The sequence below is a fragment of the Parus major genome, chromosome 1A, assembly GCF_001522545.3.
Source record: "Parus major isolate Abel chromosome 1A, Parus_major1.1, whole genome shotgun sequence".
Classification (NCBI taxonomy): domain Eukaryota; kingdom Metazoa; phylum Chordata; class Aves; order Passeriformes; family Paridae; genus Parus; species Parus major.
In genome coordinates this window covers 52,459,549-52,478,168 of record NC_031773.1, presented here as the reverse complement: position 1 = coordinate 52,478,168, position 18,620 = coordinate 52,459,549, and the positions used below count along the sequence as shown (strand labels likewise).

General features: G+C 40.3%; 1 protein-coding gene across 3 annotated transcripts in view; it reads right to left on the bottom strand.

Annotated features, from left to right (window-relative positions):
- Positions 1-2,458: 2,458 nt before the first annotated feature.
- The window catches only part of NFYB (nuclear transcription factor Y subunit beta), a 16,854-nt gene continuing 692 nt past the window's right edge, over positions 2,459-18,620 (bottom strand). For 2 of the 3 annotated variants that reach the window (XM_015628367.3, XM_015628365.3), the window contains exons 2-7: positions 10,901-10,994; positions 10,286-10,416; positions 8,289-8,486; positions 6,453-6,534; positions 4,088-4,167; positions 2,459-3,866 (exon numbers count right to left, since the gene is read on the bottom strand). In XM_015628367.3, the coding sequence (XP_015483853.1) occupies positions 3,834-3,866; positions 4,088-4,167; positions 6,453-6,534; positions 8,289-8,486; positions 10,286-10,416; positions 10,901-10,994 (618 nt within the window). In that variant the 3' untranslated portion in view covers positions 2,459-3,833. Of the gene's footprint in view, positions 3,867-4,087; positions 4,168-6,452; positions 6,535-8,288; positions 8,487-10,285; positions 10,417-10,900; positions 10,995-11,394; positions 13,824-18,620 lie in introns of those variants that run through there. The other variant, XM_015628366.3, reaches the window with a different exon arrangement.

The window sequence follows — 18,620 nt, the reverse complement described above, 5'->3', positions numbered from 1 at the left end:
TTGGGCACCGGAGAAACAAACCTGGGCATCCCAGCATCCCTGATCTGTGTCATGCTACTCTTGACAGTGTTGGGACATGAGCTCTGCTGTGGTGGACTGTCTTCCCACAGGGTGCAGAGAGAAGTAGAAATAGTATATTCTGCTCCTAATGTGCTGTTGCAAATGTTTTAGCTGCAGCTGTATTTCAAACGACATGGCCCTTGCACATGAACTGAGTCTTGGTTGTGCTGTTGGAGGTGGTTTTATTTGCTGTTCAGGTTGCTGTACAGGCTGGGTAAGTATCAGGCACACACACATTAAATCAGCAGCCCAAAGGCTGCTCCTCTGCCCAGCAGATTTAAAGCCTCAATAGTTTTCTTTCACACATAAGCAAATCAGGTGCCATTGCTCTGAGAAATGGGTCCTCTGGCCTGGCGTGCTGCAGTAAAATATTCCAGGAAATGAGCCTGGAAATTTGCCTGGAAGATTTCTTTCTTAAAGCAGGGTAGCCAACTCCCTCAGAGCTGCTGTGCACTGCATCACCTCTGGCCCTGCCTCCACAGCCATCCTTGGGGACTTGGATTTAATAAACTCAGTGCAGCTGGCACCAATTTGGAGACTATTGTGCACAGCAGCAAACTGCCTTCTCTCCCAAGAGCACGTGGCCTTGGATGTCACTGTAAGCTGAACTGGCAGTTTCCAGGGAGCTTCCTATTAAACTTTTACATCCTGAGGGTCAGAGGGGACATTGCAGTCCATTACCATGCCAATTTCACAAATCAGTAGGTAAACGGATCAATATTTGGTTGCTTAAATGTATTTTTCAGCCTTTGAAAGGGTGAAAGTGTGAATTATTTTGCCAGGACAGCATATCTGATTTTCAAAGAGGAAAAATTGGTTGGTGTTTTCAACTAGGTACATGTCTTACAGTATACCACATCCAAAAGGCACCCTCCCACCACTGCTCTTTTCACCAAACCAGTCTGACAGGGGAAAAATAGTAGTAACCATTAGAGTTACTATTATCAAATTTCTTTCTATAGGACTGCTTGGGCCCTATACACTATCCAGCCACATATTTTAGCATTCAGTAGAGATCAGAAGGGAGGAATAAATAAAATAGTTAACAATGCATGTGTACATCAACAAAACTGGTAAAGGCAGAGCCTCTGCTCCCATTATGCCTGTAATGAAAATGGGATGTAGAAGAACACCATCTAAATTAGCTTTTCTCATAACTGCACTTTGACTAGAGATAACAGCATTTCTGTGTTTTTAAAGACACCAAAAGCAGCCTATAAAAATACCAAAAAGATCAAGTTACACAAAAATGCATTTGAAAAAAAAATTACTGTGGCAAAACTTGCTTGTATCATGAAAAGGCACCTAAAACAAGGCACTATTCTTGGAAAAAGACCTTTGAACATCACTGCTATTTCAAGCAGCCTTTCTCCAAGTCTTAGTATAGGCTGCCACAGCTGTCTCAAGCTCAAGCTGAGTTTGGGGGTATCTTAGTTCAAACAAATCATTCAGAGGACCAAAGACAGGAGTTTTGTAGAAAGAGGTGAGATGTAGGAAGAATGGTCATTCTTGGTTTGGGTCTCCTCTACTCATGAACTTTAAACACTTAAAAAGAGCAAAATGAGAACAAGATTGGTTGAACAAATATAAAGAATGCACTGGTTGTGCTGCTGCTAATACAAATTAGGCAAGTATTTCTTCAGACCACATTTGTTTTATTTGGTGTACCATGGCTACAGTACCCTGCAAAGTTTTATTAGGAGAATGGTTTCAGCGAGACATGGAACAGTGTTGTACTATTATTTACTGTTGTAGCTTCAGGAAAATAATGAGCAAATTACTTGCAATTTTTCCCTGGCCCTCAGAGGGTGAGGGAAGAAGAAAGAAAAAAGAACAACAAAGTATCTGCTTCATTGTGCACATGATGGTGTATAAACCACAAACTTAACACACTTTAACCTAAACTCACAACAGAGAGGGGAGCCTGAAAAATGTTGCTTGTTTCAAGCTTCTGGGATCACCTCAACCCACCTTCAGAACATCAAAATGCCAAATCTTTCCTAGCTTCTCCTTAGCTTGTATCATAGGTTTTTTCCCATTGCAAATCTGGGAACAGCAATAATAGGCTATGCTGGCCTGAAATAAACAGAATACAAACAGAAGGGGCTTGTGCAGGGATTGTGTTACTCAGTTTTACATTTAATGAGAAACTCCACTTGTTTAGCTGTAGCTGCTGAAGAAGACAGGCTGCCACAAAGCCCAGAACATCCATGCAGACTGCCCCAGATTACACTGGATTGCCTCCAGAGGCTCAGCCAGCAGGATGCTGACTGGTAAGAAACACTGCTCAAATCTGCTCATAAAGCTTTTGTTTAGCTAAAGAACTGCCTATTTCAGGCTCCTGTGATATCTTAGGTTATGCTCATTTTGCCACTGTTGAACTGTTACTTTTCTTTTCTTTTTTTTTAAGAAAGGACAAAACCAGCAAGAAATCATATGGCAACAGTCTCAAGATGTGGTTTGCTTAAATTAATAACAGGCATGTGGAAAGATAATTAATATATTACATTTCAGTCCACTGCAAACAGTACAAAGGTCCCAAAATTCAGTCTGAGTAAGATATTACTAAAACCCCCATCCCTACGCTAATAGGCTAAGACAAGGCAACAAAATTACCCACCCAATCATTAAAGAAACAGCAATGTTACCAAGAACAGCTCACTAAATATACAGAACTACATTACCTAGGTAGAGTCTATTGCAAAACCAGGCAAGAGACAGCAATCCTGAAGTCCATCTTCCATTTCAGATTTGTATCACTTGTTCAGCTGTCAGCCACTCATGCACACACCCTCACACACACACACACACCACACAGCCTGGACACAGAAAGTCACTACCACTTTTGAGTTCCCAAAGGCTCACAAGAAACGTTAAAACATTTCAGTAAAAAGTTAAAATGAGATCTTTTACCACAAGGACTATAAAATCCCCCCTACCCTTGGATTTCTAAGTTTGGGATTCTAAAAGCCATACATAAAAAGGAAGAGTTATTTCAACAGCAGAAAGACTACCTTAAAAGTATCAAAGTAAGTCTAAATAGAGTTAATGCAACTGAAAAAAAAATTTAAAGAAAGAAAAACCTGCATCGCACAGTCAGTGCTTTCATTAATACTGTTGGTAAGCCCTAAAGCTCTAAACGTAGTAGAGAATTCATTGGTTTTGATTAACCTTTAATTCAGAAGTTACATTAGAAAAAACAATTGTAGCAATTCTTTTGAGCTGCTAGTTTCATGAGGAAAAAGTCCCTTTCAAAATTTCAATAAATAAGCTGACATGTAAAGTTAGTTGAGGTTGTCATGCAAGACAAATTACATAACCAAGACTAACTCAATCTTTATAATAAAGGCAACTTGCATTCAAAAATGAACTTTACCCTTACAATTTTATTCAAAGGGTAAACATGAATTAACCCAGCTGTTTACCTGAATTACAAAAGTAACATGATTCAATATGAAAATAAGAAACTGTCTACAAATCTCTGACAGTAATAAATTGCAATATACAATGCATACAGGAGTTATACAGAGCAACAAACTCTTGTACAAAACAAAAATACTTTAATACCTTTAAAATCCAATTATTTCTTTAAAATCATCATGAAAAAGATTTGAGTCAGAACTCACACCTCAATTAGTCAAGCTTCTGGTAGCTACATTACAGCTATTTAATATACAAAGAGATAAATCTCTTCACCAGTCATTAAAACTGCCTCTTCGTTAGAGTTGCACGTTTTCAGTCTTGTGTTCCCAGATGGAAAGTTTTCTTCAAAATCATGAGAATTGAATTTGTTGAACCCCAGAGATCTAAAGAAAGAAAATACAAGCTTACATTCCACTGCACCTTTTCTGAAACTGCAGAGCAGCTCACGGAAAGCAGCTATGAATTCTCAGTGTTGGAGTGGCATGACAGCCATCACCAAAGGACTAAATAAAATTAATTCCCATCTTTTAGAACAGAGCAGATGAACTAGTATTTGGATTTTAGCAGCAGAAGGGAGAGTAGGGGACAGGACAGAGGATCATACCTGTTGATATGATGTTGTGTAGACCATAACATTCTGCTGTTGGCCATCTGTGGTTATTAAGCCTGCTGGTAACTGGTTAGCTGAAAGAAATAGCATTTTAAAAATGTTAGGCGGGAACTGCTTGATATACAGAGCCTCCAGGACACTGGAGAGCCCTTAATCTCCCAAGTTACCATCTTACACTGGTATATATGTTACCAAGTGTTACAAGTGAACAAGTTTATTCCCATTCACAAGAAACATGTAAAATCCAATTTAATTTTGCTCCAAGAGTAGGCAGAATGTCCACATCTGTACACAGGCAAATGGAGTGGAGCTCACCACCACGACCAGTGAAAAGGCCATCTCCAGTGCTCAGTATCCCAAGAAACCTGGAGAATTCAGTTGGCTTTGTTTAAACACAAAGTTAGCACTTGAGCATAACCATGGGGGAGCAACTCAATTAAATCATTGTGCTGCTTTATAAATTGGGATCCATCAAGGACTCCGTAATATGGAAGTCTCAAGGAAGGCAGAAGAGATGAACAGGCAATGACAAAAAACAAAAAGCACTGCCAGAGCCTGACATTGCACTGGTTGACTTCAGTATGTCCCTCAGGGCACACACAAGAGCTCTGATTTCACAGCAGAAAGAGGTGGCCAACAAAACGAGTAAGAAGTACTTCTGAAATACCAAGAGAAAATGCAGGGAGTGGTGCCCCAAAGTAAACCTTCACAACATGTATGTTCAGCTCTCACATTCAGAGGGGGTGCCTTACAACTGCGATTTGGAAGCAAAGCAGCAAAACTCTTAAAATTGTAGGTTAAGTCAATCTAGCATATTTTCCCCTAGGACACAAACAATGGGGCTTTGTTCTTTCAGATGCTAAGTATAAACAAGATGTATAACCAATACAAAATTCTGAAAGCACAGCACAATCCATAACAGTTTTCATTTGAAAGCTGATGAGGGTTTTGTAATTGTAATTTTGGTTGGTTGGTCAGGGTTGCTGGTTTGTTTTTTTTCCCCCTTTCTCCTTCATTGAACAAATTTTCAATTGCTTCAGTTGCAGGCTAAGAGATGCATTAAGATCATAGTGAGAGTGGCTCTGGTAGGTCCAAAATTTACTGCCCTTCAATGCACACATCCACATCCAACACAGCTTAATGGGGAGTCCCTGACCCAGCCCTGGCATGAGGCCACCACAAAGAGCCACAGCTATCACTGCTACTGCTACAGTGACAACATCATTCATTCCAGACAGATCTATAGCTGCTCCTGTAGAGAGAAATACCTGCAACACTTGACATGATCATTTGTTTAATATTATTTTTTTTAATTTTTTTTTTTTTTTTACTTTCTTCTACTATGCAACATCTCTTTTGCATCCTTAGTCCTGCTAGGACATTTCTAAAGTTGCTCTTTTCAAGTCACAGTAACCTAAAGTTTTTTCATGGAGCTCTCTGAAGCTCCTAGGTCTGGAAATTAAGAATCTAAATCTAAATATTGCAAGGGACCCTTGCAATATTTAGATTCTTAATTCCCAGCCAGTCTTATAAGCTCCTATTCCAGGCTAGAAGAGACCCATCAAGTCTGCACTGTTTTATATAGCCTAAGTCAAACTGAGAGCAAAGTGTGTTTCCAATTCTGAACAGGTCATTTTAGTCCTCTGGCTTTGAATTTTTGCTAGTTCAATAGTTTACTGGTGATTTTAGACTGATACCTATCACATACTTAAATTAAATCTCGTCAGTAGATATGACTAGAGCTGTTCTTCCTAATTCCTCTGCTATCAGGTTCAACATTACCAGCCTGTAACATTCAAAAGCCAAGGCGGAGACTAAATGCAAGAATCAGCACCAACAAAATCAGTCCAAATCCCAAAAAACTGTCAGGCTTTAATCCACAGTAAAAGGAAGAAAAACTACACTGAATGCACAGGATACTCCTCACCCTACACCTTCTAGTTGCCAATCTGTGCATTCTCTTGAATGTAGGAAATACTAAGTTCTTTAGAACAAAGACGATTTTCTTCTCTGCCTCATTTCCTCAAGATGAGCTCCTCAAGTCATTAAGAGGAGTTCATTTTACTTCCTTCCCCCAAATAGTCTTGCAAGTAGAATGAATGGGGCCTAGATATGTAGCTACTAGGGAAAAGTAAAAAAAAAAAAAACAAAATAAAAAAAAAATTTGCACCTTTCATTACAACCTGTGTTTAAGTGTAGAGAAAAATACTAGCAGTAATATATGCATTTATAAATTCTCCACAATTGACTTGAGCTATTACTAGTCCAGGATATATTCCTCCAGTAGGAATGCTGATGCTTGAAGGAAGTTTTTATAAAAGCTGTATTAATAACATAATAAATTAAAAATATTACTCACTAAATGCTTCTTCTGTGAGCTCCTCACTTAGACCGTCTCCAGTTGTAACTGTTCCCCCAATTCCCTTTTCTCCTTTCATTGCCTAAGAAGAGAGAGCATAAATAAGCAGAAGAAAACTTGAGATTTCTTTCAAAGCCCCAGGAGCTTTAGCCAAGGTTTGAAACTTGCAGAAGAGTCACAGCACAACAGCTGGAGCTTGAAATCCAAGACCTATAAAATGCTATGGGATTTGAGAATGTGCATATTACATGAGTGTTTTTCATCTTACCCATACTCCTGAAACAAAAACTTGGCAAACTAGGACTGTGTGGTTCTGAGAAAGGCTCTTCACCTTCTGTAAAAAGTTCAAAATCTGTGGCAATCCAGAAGGATCATTTACAAGAAATCACAGAATCTCACCCACCAAGAATGTGCAACATTTGCTTACCAACCACACACAAGCACCATCACCATAAACTAAGAGCTGACATTTAAAACCAAGATGTGGAATTTCTTCTCCCACATCAAGGACTACAGCCAGAATGGATATCAGCACAGAAAGCCAAGGCTCCCAGTCATCTGCATGCAGTTTTACAAGTTTGAAGTTTGATGCTCTATGCTATTTACTAAAGAAAGTCTAGAAAAATAATGTGGGCATAAAAAAAGATTCTCTGCAGCTGCTTGCTACAGACAAAATACTCAGATACAAAACAGAAGTATTTCACCCTTAAGACACCCTTGCTTGAAGGGAAATTTAAAACTGATGAGCAAAGCTATTTAACCCATCCACACAATTAAAACCCAATCCAACTACTCTGCTACCACAGCATCTATAATCTGCAAAAATTCTCAGTTAAGAGTGAAAGTAGCATAGACTCACTTCAGATTTATTCAGTATGAACTGGAACTAGTTAGGCAATACTTGCCTTTTTAATAGAAGCACCTACAGCACTAATCATAGCATGTGCAAAAAAGGACAGCACACAGCACTACTCCAACTTTGTATTACACCTCCTGTTACTCAGTTATCATGCAAATGACCTTCTGGAAAGGGGAAGCTTCAAGTGCTGTCAGCAAAACAAATATCATTAGCGAGTCTGACCTAAAAAAATCTTAGGTTTACAAAACAAAGAAACCCTGAAGAGCATCCTTATCTACTGTACTGCCAATTTAGACAAGGGGAGGCAGACCAGAACAAAAAAATCCAAGCAGAGCAACTTCTTCTCAAAAAGGTCTCAGTTGCTGAAAGGAAGAAAGTCATTTTCTGCTAGAGAAGGGATAAATTAAACTGTTTGGAAAGTCACTTTCTGCTAGAGAAGGGATAAATTAAACTGTTTGGATCACATACCTAGCATGTACTATGTATCAAAAGCAAGCTAAGGGACAGGCTAAAAAAATAATTAAAAAAAAACCTATTGAAAAAGGTAGTTTTCCGTGTGAATCATTATTCCAACATGAGAAAAACAGTTTTTTATTTTGCAGATCCAAAGTCCAAACAAACAACAGGCATTAGGCCAGTTCCTCAGAGGATATAGTCAGTACATATTGACTGAACCCAAAGATCAAATTAAACATTCTTAATAGGCACCTTTAAAGAGCAGACCAATTTACTACCACCAATACATTAGAGAATTTATCCAGCTGAAAGCTTTAACTACTCTGAATCAGCAGGTCTAATCAAAATGCTTACTTCCTCCTTTTTCTCTTGACATCCTCTGGAATGCTTTTAAACATTACATTACCCCCTGACCAAGAGCTGTGAGATAATGTGCAACCCATTATACAATTAAAACAACAGAGAGCTAAGGATAAACACAATCAGGTCAAATATATTAGGAAACACCCATATATACCAACCTCTCTGAACTTCTGGAGGTATAACTTCAAAGGTTCAACATAGCTATCAAACCCCAAGGTAGACATGGCAAAGAGAATATCCTCTCCATTGATGGTCTTTCTTTTCTCTTGGTGACACCTCTCACTTGCTTCTGATGTTATAAAGCTGATGAATTCACTTACACACTCTTGTACACATTCCTTTGCGTCCTTAGCAATCTAGTAAGGAAAACGTATCATAAAATCATTAATGAAGACAGAAGACTTTAAAAAACTCACCACAAATCCCCCCAAAGAATATAAATAAAGGTAATAGAGGAAACATCCCAAAACCCAATGATAATACCCATTTAGGCAACACCTGCACAGCAAACCACTGGATGTCCTCACTGCTCTACTAAGACCAGCTGCAATGTGATTTTACCCATGTTTTACTATTTCAAGCAGCACAGCCAAGTTCCAGGATCTCCTAAAGTCCTAAGTAATGTACAAGCTTTTACACACAGATGCCTCTTGCTTTGCTTACCTACATCTCTTTAAAACTCTTCATTACAATGTCACAGCCCACTTCCTCCTCTTTTTAAGAGACCTGGTAATTCCAACCCCACTGCAGTACATTCCCACAAATTCAGCAATGACAAGTATTTTTATCCTGCCCAGATTCAAGGACTAGAATATGCCCCTAGCATTAAGCCTTTCTAATGCTTTAGTATTCTAGCATAAATTTACCAAATGAGAATTCAAATGAAGAAACATATGCCCAGGCAAGAATGAAATAAGTAAATTTGATTACAGTTTTCAGCCGGACAAAAGTCATTTACCCGACTTAAAATTACAGCAAGTATTACATGTATTACTCATGATTGATGATTACTTGGGAAGCTGACAGGAGTCAACAAAAAGGTTAAAATAATTAAGATTCTTATTCTTCACATGAAAAGAACCTAAAAAATTGAAGCAGTAACTGTGTGCAGAGTCTTCACTAGCTTCTCTGGTATTTTCAGACACATAGGGTGAGATTTTCAAAAGAAGTCATCAGCCAGCAGCTCCTCTTGCAGCTTTTCACCAAAAAAACCCTGATATTTCAAGATAGCTCTACATCCCATATGCTAAATTCTTCAGAAAAATCTCATCTTGATCACTAAAAATTTATGACAATATGGACTGGCAAAGTTATAAATGTAACATCCAGATCTCCAGAAAGCCCTGCACACTATGAAAATACAAGCAGATGCAAGTAAATTATGTCTTGCTTCTACTTAGAGTGATCTCCAAAAAGAGAGATCAGTTTTAGCCACAGAAATGTTACTGTGGCTGGAATTGTATTGGAATACAATAGAGAAACAGCAAGTCATAGGAGCCCTGCAAAGGTTTAAGATAAACAGGTAGAATGATGAAATACTTATACAATCACTAGCTCAGCAGAATGGATTAAAAAGTCTATTCTTAGAAGGAAGAAATAAATAAGGCTTTCAATATCTGGCCTTATCTGCTCCATGGTATAAAGCAGACTTCTTAGGTCACTTTGGCATTTGGGTAGGTGAATATTCAGGTGACGGAAGGCTAACCATTCTCTTTCCTTCAGGATGAGCACCGGATTTCTATTTCAGCCAAGATGATTCACTTATTCCAAATTTTATGTACCTCAAGGAAAGCAGACTAAATCTCTCAGGAAAACAGCATAAAAAATATTCTTAGTGATTGTCATCAAGTCTGATCATTTACAACAATTTCAGAGAACACATCTTAGAAAAAGGAAGCTCTTGAAAGCCCTATGAAGAACAGTTCTGGATGCTCTAATTACAGCCGTTAATAAAAGCTTTCAGAAATCTAAGAAAAAATGGACTTGGTCTCAATCACCTCCTGCTCCTGGGCTTTTTTTCCCTTTCCTCTTATAACACTTTTTCCCAATAAACCAGCATCATTTGGAAAAAGATCTTGTTCTAACCAGCTCAAGCTCACTGAGAGGAAGGAATAAAACTCATTAACACACTTTCTTTACCAGACAACAGTATTACCTTTCCTGTTTGGGGTATGGCATTTTTCATTATCCTTGCCACATTTGCAATTGGAAGGTATATATCTTGTTCTCTAAAACTCTCTTTTGAGCCATTTGTATCTTCATGATCATTCATGCTGTCTTCTGTGTCTAATGAAACAAAGAAAAGTTAACAGAAATTATATTTGACAGACAGCAGGCAATAATTCAGTTTAAAATCTTACACTGAAGGATGAAAGACCTTTGAAAGCACAGTGTGCTAACATCATAGAAATAATTTTTAAAATAGATGCAACATCAGGGTACCTTTATAAAGACAGCATTTTATCACATACACACAAGTGTACATGGCTGCTGATCACCAACCATTCTTAATGCCATGTCAAAATACAAACTGTTTCCTAGAATGTCAATTTTTTTGTCATCCCCTCAAGGTCTCTGTGCCAACATCAAAAAATTCAATCTCCCCCCTTCAGACTGAAGACAAAATGCTTTATAGAGTGAGACATTATGAAAACAATAGCAAATTCTTAGCCTGAGAGAAGACAGCAGAGAATGATACAAGAACTGAAAGAAAATATATGTATACACGCACACGTAGAGAAATAGTAGTATTTACTCTCTCATTTCTTACCATCGTGAGGCTGTATCACATAGTGACTGCCACCAATGTAATCTCCAGCAATTCCTAACTGAGAAGCATCTGTTGTGGAGCTATCACCATCCATCTACAACCAGAAGAAGGAAACCTTTCAGGTGTGATTGTTACATCACTAAGTGCAACTATTACTCAAACCCAGCACATTAATCAAACTACAAGAGCAATTTATACAAAACAAATATTTTGTTATTGGAGAACAATTGGAGAACAGCATCCACAGCATCCCCACTGTTATTCCTGAGTTTTATTTGCAGTGGAAATAGTTTAACTGTTTTGTGAGTCTTCCCAAAAAACTCAGCAAGAGGCACAGGCCATCCACAGAATCATTTGGTTCATGTAGCACACAGATAGCTCCTGTGAGAGTCTGACCAGAACATGCAAGCTATCTCTGAACAATCCTCAAAACCTACACCAGCCACTGAATGCTTTACCTATTAATTACTACACAGAGTGCATCCTTCACTCACCTTTACCCTTCAAGTTAGTTTGTCAAGACCACCGACAAACTTATAGCCAGACTGCGGGACCAGCTCTGCATCCTCATCCTCCCTGAGACACCAGTTACTCCTATGTGCCTTCTGAGTCCTGTTTCCCTCATTCCCTGGTCCTGCCCTGCCTCACTCTCTGGGAATCCTTAGGTGCTCTTCTCTCAGTGTTCTGATGTGGCAGCCAACAAGACTTCTTCATGAGGCTTTGGAGATGGGGCAGCCACAGTTTAATAGGTAACTTAAATGCCAGGAGAAAAAGGGAAGCCAGAAGAGCCTGTACTTCCCTCCTACTTACTGACAAGCTACACACACAGCCCCTGGGGAGGCAGAGCCCAGCTGACTTCACACTGACCCCACACCCACTGTGTGACACCTTGGTGTCTTCAAAGGGTCACAGTCACTGTTGCCACTGAGAGCACAGAGCTCACTTTTTATGCACACCCATTAGCCTGAAGAGGGAGGGAAGGAGGGAGGGCAGCAGAAGCAATGTTGTACTATTTTTACACCTACTCAGAAATATGAGCATTTAACCTCTCACTAATCTGCACTTTACTTGTGGCCACAGGGCTGAGTTTCACTTAGAAACCTTCAAGCAACGTCTGGTGTTACACTTGGCCACAGATACACAAATAACACGAGCGCTGCTCGCATTCCAACAACAGCTGGACAGAACCTTAGGAGCTGCTCAAGAGAAAAAGACTATTCCAGCTCCTCTTCACTGTACAGAATATTAGACACACTTTTATAAAGAACTCTGGGTCCTTTTGGCTGGGCTTTTGTAAACCAGCTTCACTTCTTACACGGCAGTTCTACGCAAAGGAAGGGCAGTATTTTGGGCATTAACCTTCCATGTGCCAACCTTCACATAAATTCACTTTGTCCACATGTTGCAGACTCTTTGTTGGGAGATTTAACTTTGCTTTTCAATCTCCCAAAGGGTCTGCAGTTTGCTTACTCAGCTTTCTGTAATAATCACAATCCTGCATGTCACGATCACCAAAACTGACATCACACATCATTAAGAGAATCATGCCTCTCTCTTCCTTCTGCACTTTGAAACAATTAAAATTGTAGTCCGGAAAATCCCAAAAGCTGCCTCCAAAATTAAGTTAGGGTTTTCTGGTAGTCTTGTTCTCAGTTTCGGTTCCCTGATTCCTACTAGAATTTAGTTCAGGATCTCAAAAATCTTTACACAGCTCCAGTACAAGGTATTTTAAATATCTTGATCTTTCTTTCCCTCTCTTTTTATCATCTGCTGTGCAACATTTCTTCAAAATTATTTCCTTCCTCCAGGGTTGCAATATTCTTCAAACTTCTGCCATGATGTGATAACTAACTGGTTTCTGCTCACCTCTCCTGCAGGCTACTCCATCTGAATCTTTATTGCCAAGACCCAGCAACAATAAGAAATCACCCTGCTTTCATTAGCCCAGCTTGCCTTCAAAAGACAATTCCTGCTTGAATCTCTTTCAAATCTCTGCTGCATCTACAGAAAGTTTTGGTCACATTAGACTAATGCATCCTCAAGGTAATACCTTTGCTTCTCTTCTTTTCTCTGTGCACACTTCCAGATCTACTTACAGGATGTATTATTTCACCATTAGTGGGAATTTGTGTGGACCTTTATCAGAACTATGAATCTAAAACAGTGATTAGCAAAATTGACAGGAAAAGGCTTGCAACAGAAAAAGGCAGATCTGACTGAGATAAAGAAAACAGCCTAACATCAACTGAAATTACTTCTGTCGGTATTACTGGAAGATCTTTAGCTGCCAGGACAACCTCGGGACAGGAGATTAGGGACAGACTAACACCCCTCTGCATAATGCTCAGCATAACCAGGTCCTGATCCAGGACCACAAGATAATTCATGTTGGGAAGTGGCCGTCAGAGGTCTCTACTCCAACTCCTGCTAAAAGCAGGGTCAGCTCCAAGCTCAGAGCAGAGCACTCAGGGTTTTCTCCAGCCACATCTTGAAGACCCCCACACACAAAGCCAGCCCAGCTGCCCCACGAGCCTCCTCCACTGCCTGGCTGATCTCACAGTGAGGGAGGGAGTGGATCTCAGCACACTACTTCAATCCAAGTAAGCTGATGGAAGAACTTCAGCCAGAGTTGTCATTCAATTCAAATCTAGATCAAGCCATCTGAATATAGCAACTGTAATTAATATGCCATCCAAGTCACCCTACTAGTATTTCTTTGAGCCCAAGGGATGATAAACACGACCTTACAGGAAAACGTGGCCACTGCTATCCCAGTCATCTCATAACAAACAGTTACATGCTCACACATTGCAGTTTTCATTTCAGATGTTCAAAACTCCAGTCAATCACCCCATTATCTGATTGTTAAGCTCAGCATAAGTTTTGTAATGCATACAACAATGTTCAGAAAATGAGGAAACACTATTCTCACTACACCATTCCTAATTAATCCCCCTTCTTTAAATAAAAAAAACAAACAAAAACCCCAAACAACCAATAAGACCCCTCAAAACCATGACACAAACTAAACTCTGTGTCCCTGAAGTTGTTCTGGAAAGGCAGCAGTCCAGTGTAGCATAAAAACAACAGCTTGCCTATACTAACTGCAGTCACTGGGTGACTAAAAAGGACAACAGCTCTTACGCGGGCCCATTTAATAGGAAGACCTACTACTTTAGATGGAAGTAGATGCTAGAACAGGCAAAATCCTGGGACATCTAATCCTAAAAGGTCCAGATGGGCAAGACCCCTCAGATTTTGCTTTAGACTGCCAAGTTGTTACAACTTTAAAGACAAGTTACTGCTTTAAAGACAAGTAGCCATTTGCAGATTTTTCATCACATTTGCATGGCAATTTCAGCACGCAAACACTGCAATGCCTTTTAATACAAGACCATCTCCTACCTCTGTGTGGCTGCCAAATTGCACGAGGGAGGGTTTCCAACACCTCAGTCCTCCAGCAGCAAGTGCTGTGTACAACTGCAGGAAACAATTACTACAGGTTGTACATTATCCTCAGCCTCCAGTGCTAGAAAGACACTGAAGCTCCTCCATACATACACATGGACTGAATCAAGACTGAGAGATAACATATCAGAAGTGACATGTCAGTCCCTAAAATGACCATGCCACTATCTGATTTTATCAACAATCAGGGACAGCAAACAAGTACAGGACACAAACATTCAGCACTACATAGCAAAAGAAAAATCTGAATACCAAACAGCAGCACAATGTATTCTGTTAGTGGTTTTCTGCTTGGTTTTTCCATCGCTAATAAAAGAAGATTATTTCTAGGGATATACAAACTACTTGATGCATGGAAATTAACCAAATAAATATGTTAAAGGAGAAACATTCCAAGCCAGCAGCAAAGAAGGTTCAGTGATAAGATGCAAGTGAATGAATATACAGGTTTACACTGACATATGGCATAAATACTTTAGAGGATACTTAAAGTTTGCTCCTGTCAGCTGCCCACAACTCAGATTGTTCCTATAATGTCTATACTAAACTAATAAAACACCAGTATCTCAAAGTAAATCTTGCATCCTGTTTAATCTTATAAGCACTCTTAAGAGTGCAGTCAGTATCAGTGGCTCAGCTAAAAGATAACTAAAGAATGTATGCCCAAACCTGCTAGCACTGAAAAGTCGGGACTAAAGTTTACATCAATATAAAAGGAAAAACAAAATAAAAAAATGTGAAGAAACAAGGTTTTTGTTTTCAGAATGGGGAAGCTATCTGGCAATGATTTGCAAACTGCCCTCTTGAAGGGAAACTAAAGGCCTCTTGTGATTTAAGTATTTCATGTGGTATTTATTCACCCTGTCTCTTAAAATTGCTACCCTACAAGAGGGGCAGAAGAAAATGACATGCAATGAACTGAAGCACTTGGTACACATTCCATGCAGTTGTGTCTGCCAAAGAAGCAGGACAGAACAATAACTAAAGCTGTAGGTAGTAACCGCATCATTCATTTTGCCACACCTTATCACGAGAAAGGTAAAGCTGTGAATCGGTACGGAACAACAGAGACCTAGAGTTTTATTTGAGTTTTCTGCACCCTCTCCTGTTAAGCAGAAAGATTTTTCAATTGAAAATACACCTTCAATTTCCTTTTATTTTTCAGTGACTTCCGGGGATCCTAATTTCCCACTAAATTCTCACCTGCAGCAAGAAATACTAACTGGTGAATGCATTCACAGGACATTGTTCCAGCAGATACACAAAAATGTAACACTAAACCCCTTAGCACATAGCTAGAACAAAACCAGATGCTGCACTCTCTCTCTCCATCTCAGGCTTCTCTAATCCCTTACATTCAGTGTTTTCCCCCAGAGCAGAATAACACTGGGAAAAGCAAACTGATGCTGAGAGAACCAGACAGTGTCACCATGGCTCATTAGCATCTGGGCTGTACCAGGATCCTTCCCCTGGCCCACGGGGAGGAAACTTTCCCTTATGAAATCCAAAGAGGGCATTGCCACCTTTCCACCTTCCCAATCCATGTAACAAACAGTCTATGTCTTATCTCACAAGCCCCAGTGCCACTGACCACGGGCCCCTTCCACACAGATCCAGCTGTCCTAGAGCAGCTGGTGGCTCTTTCCCAGGCTGGCTAATATTCACAAGAACTGTTAGCTCCAATATATATGGCTAGACTAAAAACTCATGTATTTTCACATCAAGAAGGAATGGGCCAGTAATACAGAGCAAGCAGCAGAAACCAAGTTTCCACACATTCTCTTTTTTGGCAATAGAAGAGACAAGCTGGAGGGGAAAATAAACAAGATTTATTGTTTGAGCAGCAGAATGGAGGCAGTTTAGTTGATTCTGCAGAAGCTGGAAGAGGAAAGCAGAGATGAACACACTGCACCAGCACCTCCTTCCTTCAGTAACCTGACTGAAACCCCCAGATTACTGTAAGTTTTTGATACTTTCCTAGCATTTTTTGTGAAAAACTAAGCTTATCTGTTTATTAGAACAGCAATCTGTAAGTCCTGCCTTTTTCCTTTCAGAAGTCTGATAACTTTAAGTAGGTTATTTTTCCTTTGTTGAGGTATTAACCAAGTATGCAAAGCAGCTTTTTCCTCTCAAGCCACAGGGCAAGTAAGTTTTACAAAGACAGTTCAGACCAGACCAATATTTTCAGCCAAAACTGTTGAATTTGCTGACACTTGCTTTTATTCCACCAATGTTCTTTACCTGTATTGTTTAGTATACATATATATAATCATGTTTTGCTCTTTTTACAAGTGTCTTGCCACTAAAACATCAATTTCCAAAAACTAAATTTCTTTAAAACACTACTGCAAAACTCAGTACTTTAGAGTCAAATTTGACTTTTCAAGTCAAAATTGACTTTTCAAGTCAAATTTCTTTCTAAGCAAAATTTTAAAGGTGGAATGGCATTAGATTTACATTTGAAAGCACTAAAGGAAGAACCTTGCAAACCTTTTCTAAATGTTGACGAAACAAGGTACCAGACTTTCAAAGTTCCAGTGTTTAATGTTTCATATCTTGACATTATCTTAAACATTCTTTTTAAACATTCTTTTTTAAACATTCAATTTCTGAACATTGCCTCCCTTCATGTAATTATTACCAGAAATAAGAGTTAAGCTTTGAACTGCTGTGACTGTCAAATCCTGAAGTCTGAAGAGTAACACCCAGTGCTCCTAGCTTCTCCCAGTATAATGCCATAGCTGTAAGTGCCAGCAGCCAAGCCCACGTATGACCACCCGCTCAATGCACAGCGTAAAAGCAACTCACACAGGCTTCAGAATGAATCGGATTGAGCCATCTCATGTGTCCTAGAGAATTGCAGATGGATCCTGCCTTTACATTGCAACTGTCATGCCACAGGCCACATAAGCAAAAAGAAAGCAAGCGCTAGCTTATTGTTTAGAAACAGTATGCTAATGATTATATACAGACACAATTTCTCCATTCCTGCAAGCCAGTTAAAGCCAGACTCTGGATACTGCCTAAAGCAGTGCCTGCCGTTTTCCTTTTTCCTACCATTTTGCCAGTGCTTTTTTTAATAATTTTAATAAAGCTAATTTTTTAAACTGACAATAATTGCCATCTACCAAAATTCCAGGGAAAGGTTACTACATGTAACAGACTCGATGAATGAGACGAAATCCAGATTTCTGTGTTCCTTGCTACCTAGAAATGTTCAGATCGTTATCAATAATTTTGCCATCCCAAAAGCAAACCAAGCACACTGTGTAGCTTTTATCTGACAGCTCTTTTCAGAACAAAATCTTTTTGGTTAAGCCTCAAAGAAATTGGTAAATCTAGATGCTTATTTTCTACTGCTGTTGTGCTGCAGAATATATATTATAGCCACAAAAACATTACTAGAACACGTTCTTTTTTTGTTGTTGTTTTCCAATAGGACTGTCTGTGAATAACCTCGACAGTACTCTTCAGGACCACCAACTACATAATTTCTGGAGGCAGAACAGTGGCTAGCACACACAGGTCTGCCAAAGAACACCTGCCACACACAGAAAAGTTGAGTAGACATTGATAATGGCAGGGTCCCGTCTCTCTCCCATCTGTCATGTGCGTTACAGGACAAGCGCTGATGCCACCCATCTGCGTCTGTGCCACTGCGAGCCGATCGATCCCATTTCCCGATTTCATGCCCTTCAATGATGCAAACGCAGCCAGCGCTGGGGCACGGGGTACACCTTCCCTTATACCAATAGCCTCCGAGCCTTCCTGGCACCCAGCTCACATCTGCTCGAGAGGTAACTCGTCTATCGTGACCCCTTGGTTATAAACGGCACAAGACGACGAGTCCTCAGTTAATCAGCAACTTTATTGTTGGTCATTTTGGCTGAGACTTCCGCGCTGCCCGCACCTGTCCGGGTCCGGCCGGACGCCTCTGCCGGGCCCCCGTGCAGCCCACCAAGGCCTCGCATTCCCGCCCGCACGGCCAGCCGGGTACTGGCACCACATCCCGGGGCCTCGCCCTACGCTCCTCATCCCTGCAAAATACCGCCAAACCTTCCAGGAAATTTCCGTCCCGACAACGGCGCGGAGGGGACCGGGAGGAGAGACCGGGCCGCTGTGGCCCCGCTGCCCGGATCCCGGCCCGGCCAGGGGCCGTGGGCGTGGTGGGGGTCCCGGCCCCTCGCTCCCGCGGCGAGGGGAGGGGGCTCGGCCGGGCGAACACAAAAGAGCGGCGAGTCCCCTCCGCCCG